General features: G+C 42.1%; 1 protein-coding gene across 2 annotated transcripts in view; it reads right to left on the reverse strand.

Moving 5' to 3' along the window:
* Positions 1 to 2389: 2389 nt before the first annotated feature.
* Positions 2390 to 20749, reverse strand: part of kif17 (kinesin family member 17) — a 72039-nt gene continuing 53679 nt past the window's right edge. For both annotated transcript variants that reach the window (XM_068017530.1, XM_068017529.1), the window contains 3 exons: positions 18579 to 18649; positions 13370 to 13487; positions 2390 to 5476 (listed from right to left, as the gene is read on the reverse strand). In XM_068017530.1, coding sequence (XP_067873631.1) covers positions 5268 to 5476; positions 13370 to 13487; positions 18579 to 18649 — 398 coding nt within the window. In that variant the 3' untranslated portion in view covers positions 2390 to 5267. The remainder of the gene's footprint in view (positions 5477 to 13369; positions 13488 to 18578; positions 18650 to 20749) is intronic.

The raw sequence follows: 20749 nt of genomic DNA on the forward strand, positions 1-20749 counted from the left end.
GCGTGCGCGAGGGTGAGACAAATTGTGAATATGACCATTGCAGACTGCCCTAGGGCAGGTCCTCACTCAAGTCTCTCACATTTGATTCTTGAGTCATTTACAAGAGTAGCTGAGGTAGCTTCCTGTTTCCTTCCATGCATTTTTCAGGTTGCAGCCCACCTGGTACTCCAAAGCTAAAAAGCCAACCTACCCATTATGATGGGTGGGGTGCAAGTACCCTGCTGGACATCAACCCAGTATTCAGAGCTTGGTTCTGGAGTAGGGCCCAAACCTTCTGATTCAGAGGTGCGAGTACTACCCCTGAGCCAGTGGTCACTCTGTCCAGACCCAAATCCTTCCTTGGATGTCAACCGAGTATTTAGAGACCATATTCTACCACTGGGGCTGTCTGAAAAGAGTCTTGAACCTTTCACCGTCAATTCAGACAGGCATACTACCATTAAACCAAAGATTCACTCTGCAGTAACACATGCAAATCTCAATTTTTTTTGGCATCAGTTACAGCACACAAATATTCTACTCAGCAGGTCTGGCAGCATCTGTGGAGAGAGAAGCAGAGTTAACGTTTCAGGTCAGTGACCCTTCTTCAGAACTGGCAAATATTAGAAATGTGAAAGGTTATAAGCAAGTAAAGTGGGGGTGGGGCAAGAGATAACAAAGGAGAAGGTGTAGATAGGGCAAGCTCACAGAATAGCTGACCAGAAGGTCATGGAGCAAAGGCAAACAATATGTTAATGGTGTGTTGAAAGACAAAGCATTAGTACAGATAGGGTGTTAACGGACTGAAAATTGAACAGCCGCAAGTACAAACATGAAAAAAACAGTGGGTAAGCAAACTGAACAAACTAAGATGAAATAAAATAAAATAAACACTAAAAAAAAGAAAAAAGAAAAAAAGACGAAAAATAAAAGTAAAATGGTGCGGATGAGCCCGCCATGCTCTGAAATTATTGAACTCAATGTTCAGTCTGGCAAATGAGATGCTGTTCCTTGAGCTTGCATTGATGTTCACTGGAACCTTTTTCTGCACATATAATTAAACAGTCCGTTAACACCCTATCTGTACTAATGCTTTGTCTTTCAACACACCATTAACATATTGTTTGCCTTTGCTCCATGACCTTCTGGTCAGCTATTCTGTGAGCTTGCCCTATCTACACCTTCTCCTTTGTTATCTCTTGCCCCACCCCCACTTTACTTGCTTATAACCTTTCACATTTCTAATATTTGCCAGTTCTGAAGAAGGGTCACTGACCTGAAACGTTAAATCTGCTTCTCTCTTCACAGATGCTGCCAGACCTGCTGAGTATTTCCAGCATTTCTCGTTTTTATTTCAGATTTCTAGCATCCACATTATTTTGATTTTATACTATAACTCTTTGTTAGATTATGATCTGATGATTCTCGCAATTGGTTTTGGAGTTACTTTGATCCAATTTAATTAGTTATTTGCCTCCACTGTCATGAAGGTAATATTTATGCTATGGTATACAGTCTTCTGGCATCTTGTGCAAGTAGTCTTTCTTTATATTGTACCAAGTCTAGATGTAACAGTCAATGCCAATACTGTTTTCATGCAAAGTCCACACTTGCAAACTTACCAGTTGGGGTCACTGGGAAGAGACAGAAGCAGGAGAAGGATCCAGCTTTCATCACCCCACAGGCTGAGATCAGCTAACTTGGCTCTGGCCTGACCTTTCTGTCTATGTGGCCTATCCCACACCAGGAGCTGGGTTTTGTTCACCTCCCGACGTCGGGCTCCATGGCAAGTGGAGGCCGGAGGATTGGAGTGGCAGCGGCCTGCCATGGAGCCTGATGCTGGGATTGCTTGACCCAATCACCCAGCGGCGGGGAGGTTCCGTGGCGGGCCCTCTGCAGTGTGACCATGCTTTAAATATTGAAATTACCCATTTGCATAGATTTAAATTGAATTACCTGTGATCTTACCTGCAGTTTCAGATCTTCAGTGTGACGGGCAGCACTCACATGCCTTTGCTTTCCTGTCCAGGGAAAGCTGGCGCCACTGAGGTGGGAAAGGGGGGAACTCATCATTTGAAGTGTAGTGGTGGGGGGGGGGGGGGGGGGGGAGGGTTTGGGAGGGAGAGGTTAACTCTGCACTTAGTACAGTCAGTGGGAAAACAAAAGCCTGGGTACTGCATTTAAACACAGAGCTAAGAGGGGAGTCTGGTTAGATTTGTGAGGTTATGAGGTACACAATGACAACATTCTTTAAACCTGTTACTTTTTTAAATTACAAAATGACTCAAAAAACTCGGTTTCTTTTCAACTTTATTAAGAATATTTACAGAACAGCACAGATATGAGCTTAAGGTGTTATAAACAAAACAAATAATTTAGTTTAATTAACATAATATATAAATTAGTTTTGTTGTGACTACATAGTTTAAAGATATATGAATTGATAACAATTATGGCCATTTCCTAACCTCATTTTAATTTATCATTCAAAGTGACTGCAGTCAAGTCTCACTATAACAAAACATTACTCATATATCATTATTTTAAAAAGAACTCAGTCCCAGTTGAAGGATTGTTAGTAAGTTAAAATTATAAAATCCTAAAATGAACCCAGTTTTGCATATTCCCCAATAGTAGGTCATAATAAAGTCTGACTGCATTTCTTTCTTTCTTCAGTTTGTTCCAAACTGAACATGCACATGTATTTCTCATATTCCACCACCACCATTTCCTCCCTCCTTACCTCATGGATCTAAGTCATGGTTAGAGGACAGTAGGATAGTTCCAAAAGTGCCAGCAGCCTTCCAGAACTTGCCCAAGTGGCAAGTGTGAACACGGAGAAAAAACATAGCATAGCCTGATCCAGTTCCCATTTAGCTTCCGCCCACATGCACTCTGCAGGAAAGATCACTGGGTAACAACTGAGAGTGGGAACTCTGGCTGATATCATCCCCACTCTCACCTGGAGTATTGTAAGCCAGTTTTCACAGCCTAATTTCTGACTCAGTTGAGTCTAGCTAGCTCATCACAGACTGGGGAGCTTCCTTGGGAGCTCAGTATCACTTTTGGCAGAGGGGTTTCCTGCTAAACACTGGAGAACTTTGATAGCAATTGTATATCTAAATGGTTTCATTAAACTCTACAAATTAGCAGGGGGGCGGAGGGTGCGCATATAAGCCTGGCGGTTTTCTTTTTCCACCTGAGCTTGAGGTGTTGAAACCATAATAATCCCCAAGTCAGTGCAGTCTGGAGCCAAACTCCTCAATGTGACTATTCTCTCTGGCCCTTTGTACACTTCCATGGGTGCCATTCTTAATGGTGCAGTAGGCTGTTTGACTGTGGGAAACATCACAACCAAGCCCAAACCATATTTTCACCCGACATCCATACCAGCAATTTCCAGCAAGGGTAATTGGATACCAATCAATTCATTCCACCTCCACCTCAACCTAGGGCCACTAAGACTAATTATATCACCTCTAACATGCCCCAGCTGAGCTTCAGTAACTCCAGCCAAGAATCAAACTTAGGACCCTGTGATCTGCACAGTTCAGCATTACACCATGCAGTAAGTTTACCTACAAAACCAATAGGAGAACTATGAGATTGTTCATTGGAATTAAAGGAGGCCAAAATGTGGTTGACTGGTTAATTCTAAATCCAATGCTTGGCTCTGTTTAGCCACCACAGATAGTACAAGAACACAGTGACAATAATTTCAAAACTGATATTTGTAATGACCTTACTGTGGCAGCATTATATATGTAACATTACTAAGGCAGCAAATATACAGCCAGACCTTCTTCTCCTGCTGCTGGAATGAGCTCATAATACCCAGCAGGCAGCCACAAAACAATGGCAGGTTTCATCATTGCTAGCCTCTCGACTACTGTTTATTTGATAATTCTGTTCTTAAGCCTGTACAGGTTTTAAAAAAGTTGACCATGTGCAATTTTTGATATTGTTAAAACAACAATGTCACCAAGAGCATCTTGGTGTGTGGAACTTGCAGGAACTGGATTTGCTTACAATGATGCAACAGCTTTAGGACACAGCGGGAGGCCACGTAATTTTACCTGACAAAGGGCAGTACATTACCAAGGTTAACAACAATAAAAGAGAACGAACAATGGATAAGGAAATAAAGATTGGGTAATGCCAATGAAAGGCAAGACTGAGGGAGCTCCTGGGAATGAATGAGTTAGAGTAGGATACTGTGATAAGTTTCAAACTAACACAAATGAGGAAGTAGGGCAGAGAAAGGTATTACTGAGGATATTTGTAGAATAGCACTCCTTATATAGAAATGGAAGCAAAGTTGTTTGTGCAAAGGTTAGAGGTGAGAAAGAATCACTTACATCCTCACCCTATTCCTTACCATTTCCTTTGTTTTAAGGATCATCCAGATATGGGAGTAATATTAAAGTGTTGGACAGTCGTGGGCATGAAACAGAATTAATGAGGAGAGAAGAAATGTTTAGTATGAAAGGAGCCAAGCTTTTTGAAAGCAGCTTAGGAAAAGATGAAGTGTGAGAATTCAGTTTGATGTTATAGGAGATAGTGAAGCTAAGAATGTCAACACAAAGAAAAATTAACAATATCCTTGAAAGGTAAGAGGTGGTAGCTCTTGGCCAGACTTACGGGCTATATAAATAAATAGTTTCTTTGCGGAATTGAAAGAAACAAAATTTTAGTCGTACCACCAGATGGGAATGAGGGTGGCTGATTATAGGAAGTTGGTACAAAAAGTCATGAATGGTTAGGAATGTTAATGGATAGGGATGGATGATGAATAGATTAAAACATAGAACAGAATGGAAGAGAGAACAAAGTACTTGCAAGGTGTAGTAAAGGTTGGGTGACATTTGGAATTGATGAATTGTGCTATTGATGGGATGAGGCACCTGGTCTATGGAGGATTGTCTTTTGTAATTTAACTTTATAAATATTCAAATTCTGTAACAATAGCAGTAGATGGCATAGTAGTGTGTTGCATCAGACCAATGCAGGTCTCAATCAGTTTCCCACAAAATTGTGACTTCCCAATCTCAGGCATGCCTTTTGTAGGGAAGTGTCAAATGGAGACGAGACACTGTGTCACAAAAAGAGCCTTAGAAAGTGTGGCTCTACTTCTCTCCCAAACATCTCTGAGCAGCTGATGATACAGCAGCATTGGCAGAGGCCTAGGGCTGGGTCACCAGGGTTGGTGTTTAGAGCAGTAGGAACAGGAGAGGAAGGGAAGAATACAAAAATTACTTTTAAAAACAATTTATTGTAACAGTCGCACATCAGGCAATGTCCATGAAAGAATTGCTTTTGCTTTTCTTGCGTTTGGTTTTGGCAGAGGGCACACGAAGTTCCAGTGATTCCAAGCGGAATGGCCTTGGTGTAGGCATTTCAGGAGGCTGGGTTGGAGACACTGTGTTCAGGTTGGAGACGACATGGGAAGAAGATCCATTGTTAAGAGATACATTATGTACAGATGTAGGGTTGTGCACTGTTACAGGAGAGAACAAAAGAACAAAATAGGATAATTTGCTTGATGCTACAATACTCTTCATCAGTTTTGTACACAGACCAATTTAACCAACCTCAACTTCTTCAAAGGTTGCTCAATAAAGGGACCTTCTAATTAGAGTAAAAATGTTTTGCCTGACCAGTTGTGAGTACAATACTTTGAGTTAAGCTTTGAATTAATTTATATCTGATTTAATCATTCCAATGGTGAATATCAAACAGTATGGACAGACCGAGTACAGAAAACTGGTTTCTTTTAATTAGTCAGCCTATATATGATTTTCTTTTTAAAACTGCCAAAATACTACTAAGGCAGCTGAAAATAATTTAGAAATTAAATCTTGTGACCGCATTACTCATTTTTATTTGTTCTTTGAAATATTCCTCTTGCTTGTTCCTGAGGGAAGTGCTCCAGTTTATTTGTGAAAACTATCTTTTTGCCCTTATATGCAAGATCTCTGAAGGCAGAAGGGCAGGTTAATAGGGTGGTGAAAAGGCATATGGGACACTTGCCTTTATCAATCGAGGCATAGATTACAAAAGCAGGGAGGTCATGTTGGAGTTGTATAGAACTTTGGTAAGGCCACAGCTGGAGTACTGTGTGCAATTCTGGTCGCCACATTATAGGAAGGATGTGATTGCATTGGAGGGGGTGCAGAGGCGATTCACCAGGATGTTGCCTGGGATGGAACATTTAAGCTATGAAGAGAGGTTGGATAGGCTTGGGTTGTTTTCACTGGAGCAGAGAAGACTGAGGGGTGACCTGATCGAGGTGTACACGATTATGAGGGGCATGGACAGGGTGGATAGGGAGAAGCTCTTCCCCTTAGTTGAAGGGTCAGTTACGAGGGGTCACAAGTTTAAGGTGAGGGGCGGGAGGTTTGAGGGGGATTTGAGGAAGAACTTTTTTACCCAGAGGGTGGTGACGGTTTGGAATGGCCTGCCTGGGAGGGTGGTAGAGGCAGGTTGCCTCACATCCTTTAAAAAGTACCTGGATGAGCACTTGGCATGTCATAACATTCAAGGCTATGGGCCAAGTGCTGGCAAATGGGATTAGGTGGACAGGTCAGGTGTTTTAATGCATCGGTGCAGACTCGATGGGCCGAAGGGCCTCTTCTGCACTGTATTATTCTGTGATATGCCTTTATTTCCATTTCTTAGCCTTCTTCTCTACTTCTGCTTCTAATCCTGTTCTGCTTATATGCTGTCTCACTGTACGAATTAAAAATGAGTTTTGAAACAGCCAAGTCAAACATGAAATGGCCCTGAATTTATATTTACCTAAACACTGAGCCAAGGCCTAATCTTTTGGTTCTTTATTTAGTAAGATATTTATATCTTCTTCTCTTTCCCCTTTTGAGGTTTCTTGTTCCATGCACCATTACACCATCTCTTGCCAACACTGTTGTGTAGCCAGTCTTGAGGTACCACAGAACAGACCAGAACAATATTTCCTCCCTCCCTATGTCTGCCCGTGTAGTGAGGGACAGTCCTGATCTCTGCCTTTTCCTAATGGTGCGGATAAGATTAGGAATTCATTGTGCAAGGACCCAGGAGTGTAAACCCACATTTGAACGCAATTTCTTGACAGTACATATTTACTCATTTCCCTCTCTATCCTTCCCTAAAGGCATTGCCTTTTGCTGATATACAGGGATATTCTCCAGTATTTCAATGAAGTGAATGTTTTTTAAGTGTGAGCCTGGAGTGTCAGCAGGCTGTTTGAACATGATAAGCATCATGATTGAACTCAATTTTGTCATCCGCTGACATCCAAACTTGAGAATTTGCCAGCAGGAATCATTGGAGTAAGACTAGGAGTGGGACACTGACTCTTTAACCTGGGAGCACTGTGGCTAATTGTAGGGCTCCTATGTTGCCACAGTCAAACAGCCTGCTGACACATGAAGAGCTTGGCTAACTCAACGTAAGAAAATAAATAGAAGCGGGAGTAAGCCATTTGGCCCCTCAAGCCTACTGCCATTCAATAATATCATGACTGATTGTCTACCTCAGCTACCCCTTCCTGCACTATCCCCATCTCCCTTGATTTCCTTAGTGTCCAAAAGTCTATCAATGTTTGACTTGAATATACTCAACAACTGAGCATTCACAGCTCTGTGGGGTAGAGAATTCCAAAGGTTTGCAACCCAGAGTGAAGAAATTTCTCCTCATTTCAGTCCTAAATAGCTGACCCCTTATTGTGAGACTGTGACACTTAGTTCTAGACTCCCTAGCCAGAGGAAACATACTCCCAGCATCTATCCTATCAAGACCCTTAAGAATTTTAACACAGCTCAGTATTGCAACTAGGACTTTCCAAATCTGTCGTCACCGTCTGACCTACTTGGGGAACTTAGACTAAGCACTATCAATACTTGTGTTTAAGATGGTGCCCACGAGTGTGCCATTGCACTGGTACTAGCCATAGTGACACATTAATCAATGCCTTATGAAAAATGTATATAGTAAAAGGATTTAATTTCACTCGTAACTGCAGTCAATTTTCTGACAGTTTACTCAGTTATAAGCAAACAGCACATCTTATTTTGGGTGAATGTGATTACTATGTCAGTTGAATTTTCATAGTTTGATCAGGTGGGCGTATCAACTGGAACTTGAAATGCCTCTGACTATATTTCTTGTGAAAAAAATAATTCTTTGTTCGAACAAGCTGAGATGGTACAGCAGTGATACACTTGTCATTGAGACACTTGGCCAATTTTCCAAGTTTATGCTGCCAACTCAGCCCTGTATATCAGGAAATCATGGAGTGCTGTCCTCAGTTTTCTGTTTTAATAGATGCAAAACTGTGGATAGCATGCTGTGACCTTGATGTGCAATCGGTGGGCAAGACTCCCAGCAGACCACAAACTGGAAAATTATTTCAACGTTGTCAACTGGTGGCAACTTCTGCATCTTGCTGAGTCATATTTTCTGAGACCTACTCAAACTAAGTGGACCCAGAATTCTAAATTGAGGCTAGTTCAGACAAGTTTAATATTTACCAAGCTCCAAATACTGACAAAAGTGGTATAGGAAACCTGTTAGAAGCAACTTTTTCATCCATCCCAAACCATTTCATATGAACAGCATCTACTGTTAGTTCCCAGAGACAGAATAGAAAAGAGGAGGCACAGTGCTGGGAATGGTACTGCAAGTCCCAAAGCAGGTGGTACACCCAGTGAATCCAGGAACAATCTCAACAGCTGGACCGCGTCATAAATCTCCAGCATTACAGATGCCAGTCTTCAGCCAGTCTGATTCACTCCATGTGATATCAAGAAATGACTGAAGGCACTGGATACTGCAAAGGGAATGGGCCCTGACAATATTCTGGCATTAGTACTGAAGGCTTGTGCTCCAGAACTAGCCGTGCCCCGAGGTAAGCTGATCCAGTACAGTTACAACACTGGCATCTACCTGGCAATATGGAAAATTGCCCAGATATGTCCTGTTCACAAAAAGCAGGACAAATCCAACCCAGCCAATTACCGCCCTATCAATCTACTCTCGATCATCAGCAAAGTGATGAAAAGAGTCATCGACTGCTATCAAGTGGCACTTGCTCAGCAATAACCTGCTCACTGATGCTCAGGTTGGGTTCCACCAGAGTCACTCAACTCCTGACCTCATTACAGCCTTGACCAAACCTGGACAAAAGAGTTGCATTCCAAAGGTGAAGTGAGAGTGACTGCCCTTGATATCAAGGCAGCATTTGACCGAGCATGGCATCAAGGAGCCCTAGCAAAACTGGAGTCAATGGGAATCAGGGGGAAAACTCTCCGCTGGTTGGCATCATACCTAGCACAAAGGAAGATGGTTATGGTTGTTTGAGGTCGATCATCTCAGTCCCAGGACATCATTGCAGGAGTTTCTCACGGTAGTGACCTGGCCCAACCATCTTCACCTGCTTCATCAATGACCGTCCCTCCATCAAAACGTCTGAAGTGGGGATGTTCACTGATGATTGCACAATGTTCAGCACCATTTGTGACTCCTCAGATACTGAAGCTGCCTGTAGCCAAATGCAGCAAGGCCTGGACAACATTCAGGCTTGGGCTGATAAGTGACAAGTAACATTCGTGCCAAACAAGTGCCAGGCAATGACCATCTCCAACAGGAGAGGATCCAACCATCTCCCCTTGATGTTCAATGGCATTACCATCGCTGAAACCCCCACTATCAACATCCTGGGGGTTACCACTGACCAGAAACTGAACTGGACCAGCCACATAAATACTGTGGCGACAAGAGCAGGTCAGAGGCTAGGAATTCTGTGGTGACTACCTCACCTCCTGTCTCCCCAATGCCTGTCCACCATCCGCAAGGCATAAGTCAAGAGTGTGATGGAATACTCTCCACTTGCCTGGATGGTTGCAGCTCTAACAACACTCAAGAAGCTCAACACCATCCATGACAAAGCAGCCCCCTTGATTGGCATCCCAACCACCACCTTCATCATTCACTCCCTTCAACACCGATGCACAGTGGCAGCAGTGTGTACCATCTACAAGAGGCACTGCAGCAACTTACCAAGGTTCCTTCAACAGCACCTTTTAAACCCATGACCTCTACCACCTCGAAGGATAAGGGCAGCAGATGCATGGGAACACCACCACCTGCAAGTTCCCCTCCAAGCCACACACCATCCTGATTTGGAACTATATCATCATTCCTTCACTGTTGCTGGGTCAAAATCCTGGAAATCCCTTCCTAACAGGATGATGGGTGTACCTACACCCCAAGGACTGCAGCAGTTCAAAGGCAATTAGGGATGGACAATAAATGTTGGCCTAGCCAGCGACGTCCACATCCCTTGAACGAATATAAACAAATTCTCCTGGATTTATGCCTGATGTAGGTCCCCGCCTGCATGAAATTGGAGTCTCAACCAACCAGAAAGTTGGTGAAGGTGAAATGGTGCTGGGCAAGAATGGACCAATCATAGATTGGTAAGTTAACTCAACCTAATTACACCTTCTTGCTGGGTGAGAAGGGGTTTAAATCAAAGCTATGGTCTTAAATCTGGAAATTCACCATTCAAAATATTTTCTTTACATTTCAAAGCTGCTTTAAAAGTGGGATCTGAACTTAATTTAGTAACTAATGAGTTTCACAGAGAGGACCCCCAGTCACATATTCTCAGGTGGAACACATTAGCCAATAACCAAGAAGCAGTAAGAAAGACTATAGGCAGAATCTTCCCGGTCCCACGGAGACTTGGTGGGCAGGTGGGACCAGGAGCAAAATCAGAAACTCTCGCCTCAGGCCAGCTCCCCAACGCATTCCAGCCGCTGAGCAATCTTGTCGGAGGCGGGGGTCTGTCTGTCACTGACTACCCGCCCAGCAGCGGCAAGTAACTAATTATCAATTAATTGCCCACTTAGGGACAAATTGGTGATACCGCCGGGATCTTGCTGGTGGCGATCGGGTCCCTCGCTGAGGCTGAAGCCTAGCAGGTATCAGGGGTTAGTGAGGCCTCTTTTAATTACCTTCCCTCAGAGCTACAGGCGCTAGAGGGCCACAGCTGCGGTCGCAGACCATCCTCTGGAGGGGTTTCCTCTCCACACTAATGGCCTGGCAGCTGTGGCCATACTCACTTTTAACATTTGAAGAAATCTTCAGAGGCACCTCCATCACGGTCTCCCACCTACATTGGCAGTACCCACCTCTCACTGTGGGGCTGCTGACTGCTACAGCCTCGGGTGATCTGATTGGCTCTCCCGCCTGTGGACCCATCCCCACACCTAATCCCTGTTAACTGGTCACCTCCAGGAAGATCGCACAGGCGGATGGGACTTGCACACCATTGGAGTGCATATAGACCCGACCTTCAAGAATCTTATAACAGGAGAAGATTCCATCCCATGACAACAGTCATGGCTGAAGGTTCTGTTTGTAAGTAAAATGGTATTGCACTGATTTTAAAATATGCTGTAGTTTCCCCTTTTATTTATAAAACAGGTGTTTTGATAAACCCCATCTAAATATTAGTAAAAATCTTGCTTAGGGCATATACTTCCTGAAAACAAACCTTACTTTCTGTTGGCATGGTTCTAGTTGGTAATGCTTTCCTGTCAACATTTATCCTTGAAACTGCCTTTGGAAACATTTCATATGAAATGGGAGAATTGTATATCAAGATTTTACTGTCAAAGTTAATTGATGGACTGATCAAATCATTCAAAGTGCTTTTTGAAAATAATTTTGCCCACTTTTTTTTGTTAGTAACTGAAGTTAAAAGTAAATTTTAAAATAAAAGATTGAAAAAAGTATTTCACAATAACAAAACTGCATTCACCCATTAAATTATATTTTTATGTCTTAATGCCTTCCTTCAAGTTTTTAATACAAGGCCTCAGCTTCTCTGAAAAGTCCTGGGCTTTGACTCACTACCTTTACCTCAGAATAATATCTGCACATTCTGAACATGTGCGTTTTGCAGAATTACACAGCATGCAATTTGTACATCAGCATGTGCCCACTTGGATTTGACATTGCTTTATCTCACAATATTTCGAACAAACTGGATATTTTGTAAGGCAAGTGATGTAAATTACATAAATTTATTAATTATTATTGCTTTTCTGCTTTGAACTCCTGACAGGCAAACAGTACCTGTGACATGTGCTCCTAGCATTTGCTGGGAGTGTACAAACAGGAAGTTTACCAATAAATGCCTTAAGACAGGAATGTAAAGACAGGAAGCATGATGGGAGAGAAGAACATAAGGATACAAAAGAAGATGTGGACTAGTTGGTGATGGAGGCTGATGTGTAGGAACATGGATGAGGAGGTGTGGGGGGGTATGGTATGTTAAATGGAGCTGAAGTAGCTTGGGTTCCCCACCCTCAAAAGGCTGCAAGACTCTGCTTTCCCCCAACAGTGCCAGATGCTTGCAACCCCTAAAAACTGTCAGACTTCCTACCCAAATATTCCAAAACCTCTTTGCTAGTTTTCTGGACCCTAGGGCCTCTCTTTGAGCTCCATTCCATCATTCCCAGACCTTGAGTCCTCTCTTAATGCTCACAATCCCTAGACTGCATTCCCAGTCCTCCTTGATTCAAGGTCCACCTCCATTGTTGCCAGGTCGTGCAACCAGTGATTCCAGATTCCAGGGCCCCTGCCCCAGTGATCCTAAAACCTTTCTCCTAGACTCTGGCATTCCCCCAAAAAAACTAGACCACAAGACCCCATCATCTAACTGACAGACCCCAGGCCTCCTTCCCAGGTTCTAGGGCTGACCCGGAGGTGATAAATCAATGTTCTTGCTGACATTACTTGGCACAATGGCCCTATTCTAATAAAATGTTCAACTCTGAATAAGGCCATTGATAATAATCCTAGTTAACAAGTTTTATAATGTGGGTTATGAAATGCTGCAATGCATTTCAGTATCATGGTTGGATTGATGTTCAATTCCTCTATCCATGCTACTGTACAATTCCTCACAGGGAGGGAGCAAATTAGTTCGTATACAGCTCAGAAACTTAAAGGCAGTTTAAGAAAGTGACTACACCCAATAGGTTATCAAAATTGCCGCAAGTATGATGACATCAGGACCAAATCTGATCATTCTCTAGCTAACATCTTTTAGATTCAGGTTACATTAAGCTTACATTAGTAGTTGTTGTGTGAAAGCAATGCACTGAGAGTTACAATAGGACTAAAAGATCAGATCCCTGACACAATAACATTTAGGGCCAATATCCTCTGTCACTTTAAAAGGCATCCTCACCATGATGCTTTTTAAGATGGCAGCAGTGCTTCTGAGTTCTGATATTCCTTCTTTTATGGAATAATGTTTGAGATAGTTCCCAATGGTACCCTTGGTTTTATTGCTTTCATCATGGATTGTGATGATACTTACAGAGACTCCGTGCAGGGTCTGTATTCAGGATCTGACTGGCACGCTTTGACCTGAAGTAGTTGTTGGCAATATTTTCACTGTCACTGCGGTTCAGCATTTGCCTGTAACGGTCTTCCTCCTATAAATCAGTAATAATGTTTGAAAACACATTTCTTCCTTATCACAGCAAGAATGATACATTCTCTGTGGAATAACTGAATTTAAATCAATTGATCAGGATTCAGCCAAGTATTTACAATATGAAATATAACTTTTTTGAGTTGGAGCCAGCACTGAAAGGGTGGTCTTGGGTAACAATATTTCAGGTACCACATCCACCAGACTCACAAATTATATTTTTGAAGCGTATTAGCTATGTTTAACATATATACATAACAAACAGCCCCATAGAGAGTATTACAATAAATGTAAATTTGTCCTTGTACCACAATGAACTTTTGCTGTACATTGTGGTTCCAAACTTTCAGTTCACTCACACTAAGTGGAACATTAACAAAGTAAAATCCTGACAATTATTCAACAGGACAGTATGAAATTCTAAATGTATTTGTTTTGTCGTTTGTCTTTCGATACTGAATACTGAACATTTTCTGCAATTAGTTGTTTGGTGACGGAAGGGACCTATTTTTGCTGGGAATGAGTATTCACAGATTGAGCAGCAGATCCCAGATACACTAGACTGGGAATCTTGATTTTTCAAGTGAAACTTCCTCAGCTGGCATTTAGATTCAGCATCAGCAGTGCCACATGCCTCAAGGGTGCCTTCATGGATGGTTTCTCGCCATGCTTTATCATCTTGAGAAAGTTGTTCCCATTTATGGATGACCGTTTTGCAGTGTTTCAGAGTTGCTTTTAAGCAGTCTATATACTTATTTTGCTGACCACCGTGAAATCGCTTCTCTGTTGGCAATGGACCAAAAATGATCTTCAGGTTTTGTTCATCAGACATTAACACCACAAGACCTGACCACTGTAGCTATGTCTACATGATCAGTGCATGTATGCTTGACATGCCAGTTTTTAAAAGAATCTTCATTAGGCGATTTTATTTTATTATTCACTCATGGATCTAGGTGCGCTGGCAAGGCCAGAAAATGGTGCCCATCCCTAGCTGGCCTTGAAAGGTGATGGTGAACCACCTTCTTGAACCCCTGCTGTCCATGTGGTAAAAGTGTTCCCACAGAGCTATTAGGTAAGGAATTCTAGGATTTTGACCCAGCGACGATGAGGGAATGGCAATATATTTCCAAGTCAAAATAGTGTATGACTAGCAGGCTTGGTTTTCCTAGGCAACTGAGGTGAAAGTGATTCATATAATTAACACTAATCATCTGTGACTGGTGGTACACTATCCTAGGATATAATAGTAATGGTATAGAAGGTTCTTCCCCACATGTTATGTTGAAGAAATTTGATTCACATAACCAACAAACCAAGATCAATGGTTTTGTTAGAATTCAAATTTTTCATCTAAATGCAAAAAAACACCTTACTAGATTTAATTAATTTTCAGACCATTACAGAAAGAAAGAACTTGAGTTATATAGCACTTTTCATCACCTCAGGACAGCATGGGTTCAATCCCCATTCCAACTGTAGTAGTTCATGGAGGTCTGCCTCCTTGCCTTGCCCCACACTTGAGGAGTGGTGACCCTCAAGCTATACATCACCAACTGTCTCTTTAATGGAGAGAGATGTCTATGGTCTTCTGGGACTATGGCTGGAACATCACCTCAGGACATCCCAAAGCACTTTACAGCCAATGCAGTACTTTTGAAGTGAAGTGACTGTTATATTGTGCGAAATATGGCATCAGATTTGCACACATGGGCTGGAATCCACAACCTTCTGACTCAGAGGTGGGTGTGGTATCCCACCTAAGGAATGCTGACAATGCATTTGGCATAAGATGCCTATTGACTGAACAACTGATCTAGTTTCTACTGCTGAATAGCCAGAGAATACTGAAACACTGAAGCAAGCTCTGATCAGTCCTTACACTCACCCACATCATTTTATCCACCATTGTGTTACAATCTACTTTATCTGTATTTCTTGTGTTATGACCTCAGTAGAGACTGTCATGCAAGCTCCCACCTGGCAAGAATGAGGCATATTAATTTTGCCAAAGAACATTGATTTTTTAAACTGTTACTGGAGTAAAGAAAGAACTTGCTTTCTTAAAAAAAAAATCAGACCCTTGACTGGAAAGACATTTGAATATTTACAGACAGTGCTTAAAAGGGGCAAAAGACCATTCCCTGACACATTCAATCCACAATGGACTTTTGTTACCAGACATTGAGGGTGAAGGAGCTCACATTCCAGGTTGACTGCTAAGATGGCCGAATACACAAACGGAAGTGGTCACTCCCCCACTAGTCACATGACTAACCTGCTGGGCAACTTGAGTTTTTTTAATTTGAACTTGCCGCAGAGTTTTGAACTGGTAGAAAGCTGTTTGCTCCTGGACTAGAAAAGACCTCTCGTGGCCGGCTAGCCACCGCCTCTCTCCTGTCTGCTCTCATCTCTCTCACCAGCTTCGGAAACCATTTAAGACATATGAACCCCAAGAGAGAAAAGTCTCCTATAGTGAACAAGGTTTAAGAAGAATACTGGGCCCCAACGAAAAGCAAGATTTGCCTATAAGCAAGGACTAAATCAGCTCGAAGCACAGTAACAAAAGCCCCTCTTCAGAGATTGCCTCAAACCTCTCTACTTTATTTTTTCTTCTCTTTTCTGTCTCAATTTGCATCTGCGTATAGCATATGCATGCTAGCGGGGTATGGCGTATACCTGTAGGCGTTAACCAAATTAGAATTTAAGTTTTAATAAATTTCACTTTTCTTCTTTAAACCGAAGAAAGCCTGTATGTGCTCATTTCTTTGCCTTATAATTGGAAAGTGGTGAACAAGGATTCACCAAGGGGGAGCTCAAAACACTGTTTAAAAACAAAACCCTGTTACAATAAGACCAGGTGAAGGCTGAGAAAGACCCGTGGACACCTTTCTCACCTGGTCGTAACAAGACCGTTAACTTTAAAACAAAAGATATGAACTTCCCAATGGCCAATTAGAGAATCACACAACAAGATTTCACGTTTTATGACTTTTAATATAACAACTAAACTGAAAATCAACATTAACTAAACAGTACTTATTAGGTTGCTAATACACTAAATTACAGAGAAAGGTATTTCCAATTAACTTATTAACACACTCGGAAACTGCACACCACATTTATATGCTGCACAGTGTTATCAGCAAAAAGGTATCCTTGCAGTCAAAAGTCCCAAACTCCTCCCAGTTGCAATGGGTTAGATCTCCCAGTGTCCTTCTCAAAGCCAATGTCCTCTTCGCTCACTTTTTCCGAGCACATTTGACTGGACTTCTGTTAATATGGCAATCTCCGGTGACCCGTTGGTCTTTTCTCCTCCGCAAACCTCAACCTTTGAACCGGTTTCAAATCTTAACAGACTTTTGCTGTATCGGTGATCTGAAAGCAGCTGTTTTCCAGAAACAACCTACTGGTCCCTCTCTCTCCCTCTTTAGGCTGCCATTGACTGCTGGTCTTCCTTTCTTCCTCCAGATCTAGGAAAGCCTCTCAAATTTATCCAGATCAAAAGTCAATAGTCCTTTGCCTTTGACAATTCTCAGAGACCATAAGTCAGACCATAGCAAAATTATCTGTGCCTTCCTTTGTTTCCAGGTGTTAAACATTGCACTCAAATATGCATTTTCAGAGCTACTGGCTCACTGTTTACAATCTGAGTGCCTGGGAGAGTGAAACCCATTGTCCTTTAGGTGTTACAACCTTGCACCCTCCTTTCAAAAGGGTCTTTGATCTGGGTTCCTCGTTCTCAAGGTAACCAAGCCCCCTAGCTTGTCTCTGGGCAGAATTTGTGTGAGGTCACATGTTTCCTCCAAATATCTATTTTACACTGCATTAAAGACCACAATTTAAAAACATAACTATACGACAAAGTCCAGCATTCATAACACTTGAAGGAAGTCCAGAACATTGTCAGGCAGAAAATTCCCTTTTTAAGACCCCTTCTTATTAAATTACCTATACACAAGTTTTTTAAAAATTTATTCATTCACAGTATGTGGATGTCACTGGCAAGGCTAGCATTTATTGCCCATCCCTAATTGCCCTTGAGAATGTTCTGGTGAGTCGGCTTCTTGAAGCACTGCACTGCAGGTGGTGAAAATACTCCCCCAGTGCTGCTAGGGAGGGAGTTCCAGGATTTTGACCCAGCGACGATGAAGCAATGGCGATATATTTCCAAGTCAGGATGGTGTGTATTTTGGAGGGGAACTTGGAGGTGGTGTGTTCCCATGCACCTCCTGCCCTTATTTTTCTAGGTGGTAGAGGTCACGGGTTTGGGAAGTGTTGCTGAAGTAGCCTTGGCAAGTGACTGCATGGCATCTTGTAGATGGAACACACTACAGCCACAGGACGCCAGCGACAGAGGGAGTGAATGTTTCAGGTGGTAGATCAGGTGTCGATCAAGCAAACTGCTTTGTTCTGGATGATGTTCAGCTCCTTGAATGTTGTTGGAGCTCCACTCATACAGGCAATTGGAGAGTATTCCATCACACTCCTATCTTGTGCCTTGTAGGTGGTAAATATTAAACTCCAGAAAGCTTGTTGTGGAAGGCTGATGCTGGAGCCTATCTTTACTCAGTTTCACATTTATTGTACAGAGTAAAAGGATTACAAACATGTAGCTCCTCACTCAAACCCTTCACCAGTCTCGGTGTCTACTTATAAGTTCTCAAGACCCCAATTAACACCCTCCATCTGCATATAATTAAACAATTGACACCCAATTAACAGTAGGAGGGATTTGAAAAGAGGTGAGTCACTTGTCATAGAATATGCAGCTTTTGACCTGCTCTTGTAACCACAGTATTCATGTGGCTGGTCCAGTTAAGTTTCAGGATGTTGATGGTGGGGATTCAGTGATGGTAATGCTGTTATATGTCTTGAGGAGGTGGTTAGACTCTGTTGCTGGAGATTACTAGCACTTGCTGGGCACGAGTGTTACTAGCCACTTATCAGCCAAAGCCTGAATGCAATATTCTGCAGTCTACTCTTCAGAATAGTTTACGTAATCATAACTCACACCTCTGCTTCAGCATTATAAAGGTTCAAGTAAAGTTAATCTGTATAGAGTTTGAATGAATTTGCCTGTGACACTTACCATTGAACAATCTGCAATTTCATTAGTAGAGACTCTCATACCTTGCTTAGTTGGTGCTAGACTAGAGCCAGCTGAAAAATATCAAATTGTTAAAAGATATAACTTGTACAGTGCAAAGGACTGTAATTTATCCCGATCCAAACTTATTTCATTTCAATTTCTGATCTACTTAGCAAATATAGCAGTGGCTTTTGTGCACCTTATTTCAATCTCTATTGCAAGAAGGCCACTTCAAAGCAGACCTGGATCCCCAGTGAATTTGCGAATGTATGCTTGACAAGGAGGGTGTAAAAGGTTACAGGATAGATAACTGTCCTGTTTACCTTGGAGGCTAGATCACTGAAAGTATTTAAAGAGGAGGGAGATAGATTTTTGAAATATCGGGGAGTATGAGGGCTATGAGGAGCTGGCACGAAAGAGGAGTTGAGCTCTGGGGCAGATCAGCCATGATCTTCTTGAATGGCGGGGCAGGCTTAAGGGACCAAATGGCCTACTCCTGCTCCTATTTCTTATGTTCTTATGTTTAGCACTGGAGAATGCGTGATTTGCCCACTGTGCTTTTTTTTCCCTCCAAAAGGCAGACACCACTACACTGCCAGATTGTATCAATTGGGGTAAAAATTGCTGTTAATTCGCTTTACAATAATTATAATTATTTCCTGTGCTCTTTTGCTTATGTGTAATCAGCAATATAATCCTTGATTTACATAATATTTTAAACTATCACAAAAACCATAAAAAGTTCAAAATCTTAGTATAGTTTTTCAGAACCTTTCAGCTAAGTTTTTGATTAAAGTATCATGGGAACTTTAGCTCCAAGGCACTGCTCCCACTGCTCCAATATAGAAGCTGGCACCTGAGGATTCTAAAACTTTTGTCCAAATATCATCATGACTTTTTTCCCCAAGTTGACACTGGGTTCTTCTCTAGGTATGTCCCAGAGTCATTTTCTAATAGCAGGAAATATGTTAGTATTTAATTTTATCATTGTGATAGATAAGAGTGTGAACTGTGGTCCAAGAAAAACATCTGCAAGCATTACATACATTTAACATTTGAAAGACATGAAGGAATTGTTTGTGACTATATGGATAATTGCATGATCCTTCAATTCTAGTGGGGAAACTGCACTCAAAGGGAGCACATGTTGGAGATATGGCCACAATATGGTCCTGTTTGATGTCATTAGTGTTTGGGATAGAAATGCAATACTGTACTATTGTGCCTATTGGCTTGCCATTGTCATGAGGCACTCACTGCAGGCATCCCATCAGAAGGCAGTTCAATAAAGACAGAGTACAAGCAAGACTGTTGTCCTATGAGCTTGTAACATGGTGTCAGAGTGGAGCTGAGATTGAATGTTGAAGAGCTGTATAGAAGCACAGCTACTAAAAGAGGAACACAGGAATGCTCAGAGCTGCTCCAAGCTGTTAAAAGCCACAGGAAGCCACAGAAAAGGATCAAAGAAGCGCTGAAAGCACTGGGTAAGACACAAAGGCTGCAAATCTTCCTCTCTCAGCACCGGTCGAAATGAAAGGTGATATGAAGCAGACTGGCAGTTTTTCCATTCACTGTGGCAAAATTACGAGATTGCGAATGATTTAATGAACAAACCAGAGCAGCTACAAGTAGCTACACTTTTATCTCTGTTGGGGAAAGGTTGTTACAAAATGTATTCCACCCTAAATCTCTCAGAAGAACAAAAAAAATGACAGCAGAAATTTTGAAAGCCTTACAGGCACGCTTTGAACCCTAAGTGAACATAGCTTATGAACAGTGTGTGTTCAATATTAGGGCCCAAGGTGAAAAAGAGTCCATTGATCAATATGTGACTGCATTAACACAGCTTGCAGAATCCTGTGAATTTGCGCAACTAAAAGATGATCTAATTAAAGACAGGATTGTATTAGGCATAAGAGGTCCCGCAATGAGAGCACATCTACTGAGAGAGGAGAAACTTACTCCCAGGAGAGCGATCAACATGTACAGAAGTGGTTGTATATCGGCAGCTAGAGCATATTCCTGGCAGAACAGACCCGGCCTTGCATTATGCTGATAGACATTCCAGACTGAAAGGACAGAAAGATCACGGACAAAGGGCAGGATGCAAATACTTTGGAGGACATCACACCAAGGAAAAGAAAGCATGTCCAGCATGGGAAAAGCAGTGC

This window comes from Heterodontus francisci, chromosome 37, assembly GCF_036365525.1.
Source record: "Heterodontus francisci isolate sHetFra1 chromosome 37, sHetFra1.hap1, whole genome shotgun sequence".
Lineage (NCBI taxonomy): Eukaryota > Metazoa > Chordata > Chondrichthyes > Heterodontiformes > Heterodontidae > Heterodontus > Heterodontus francisci.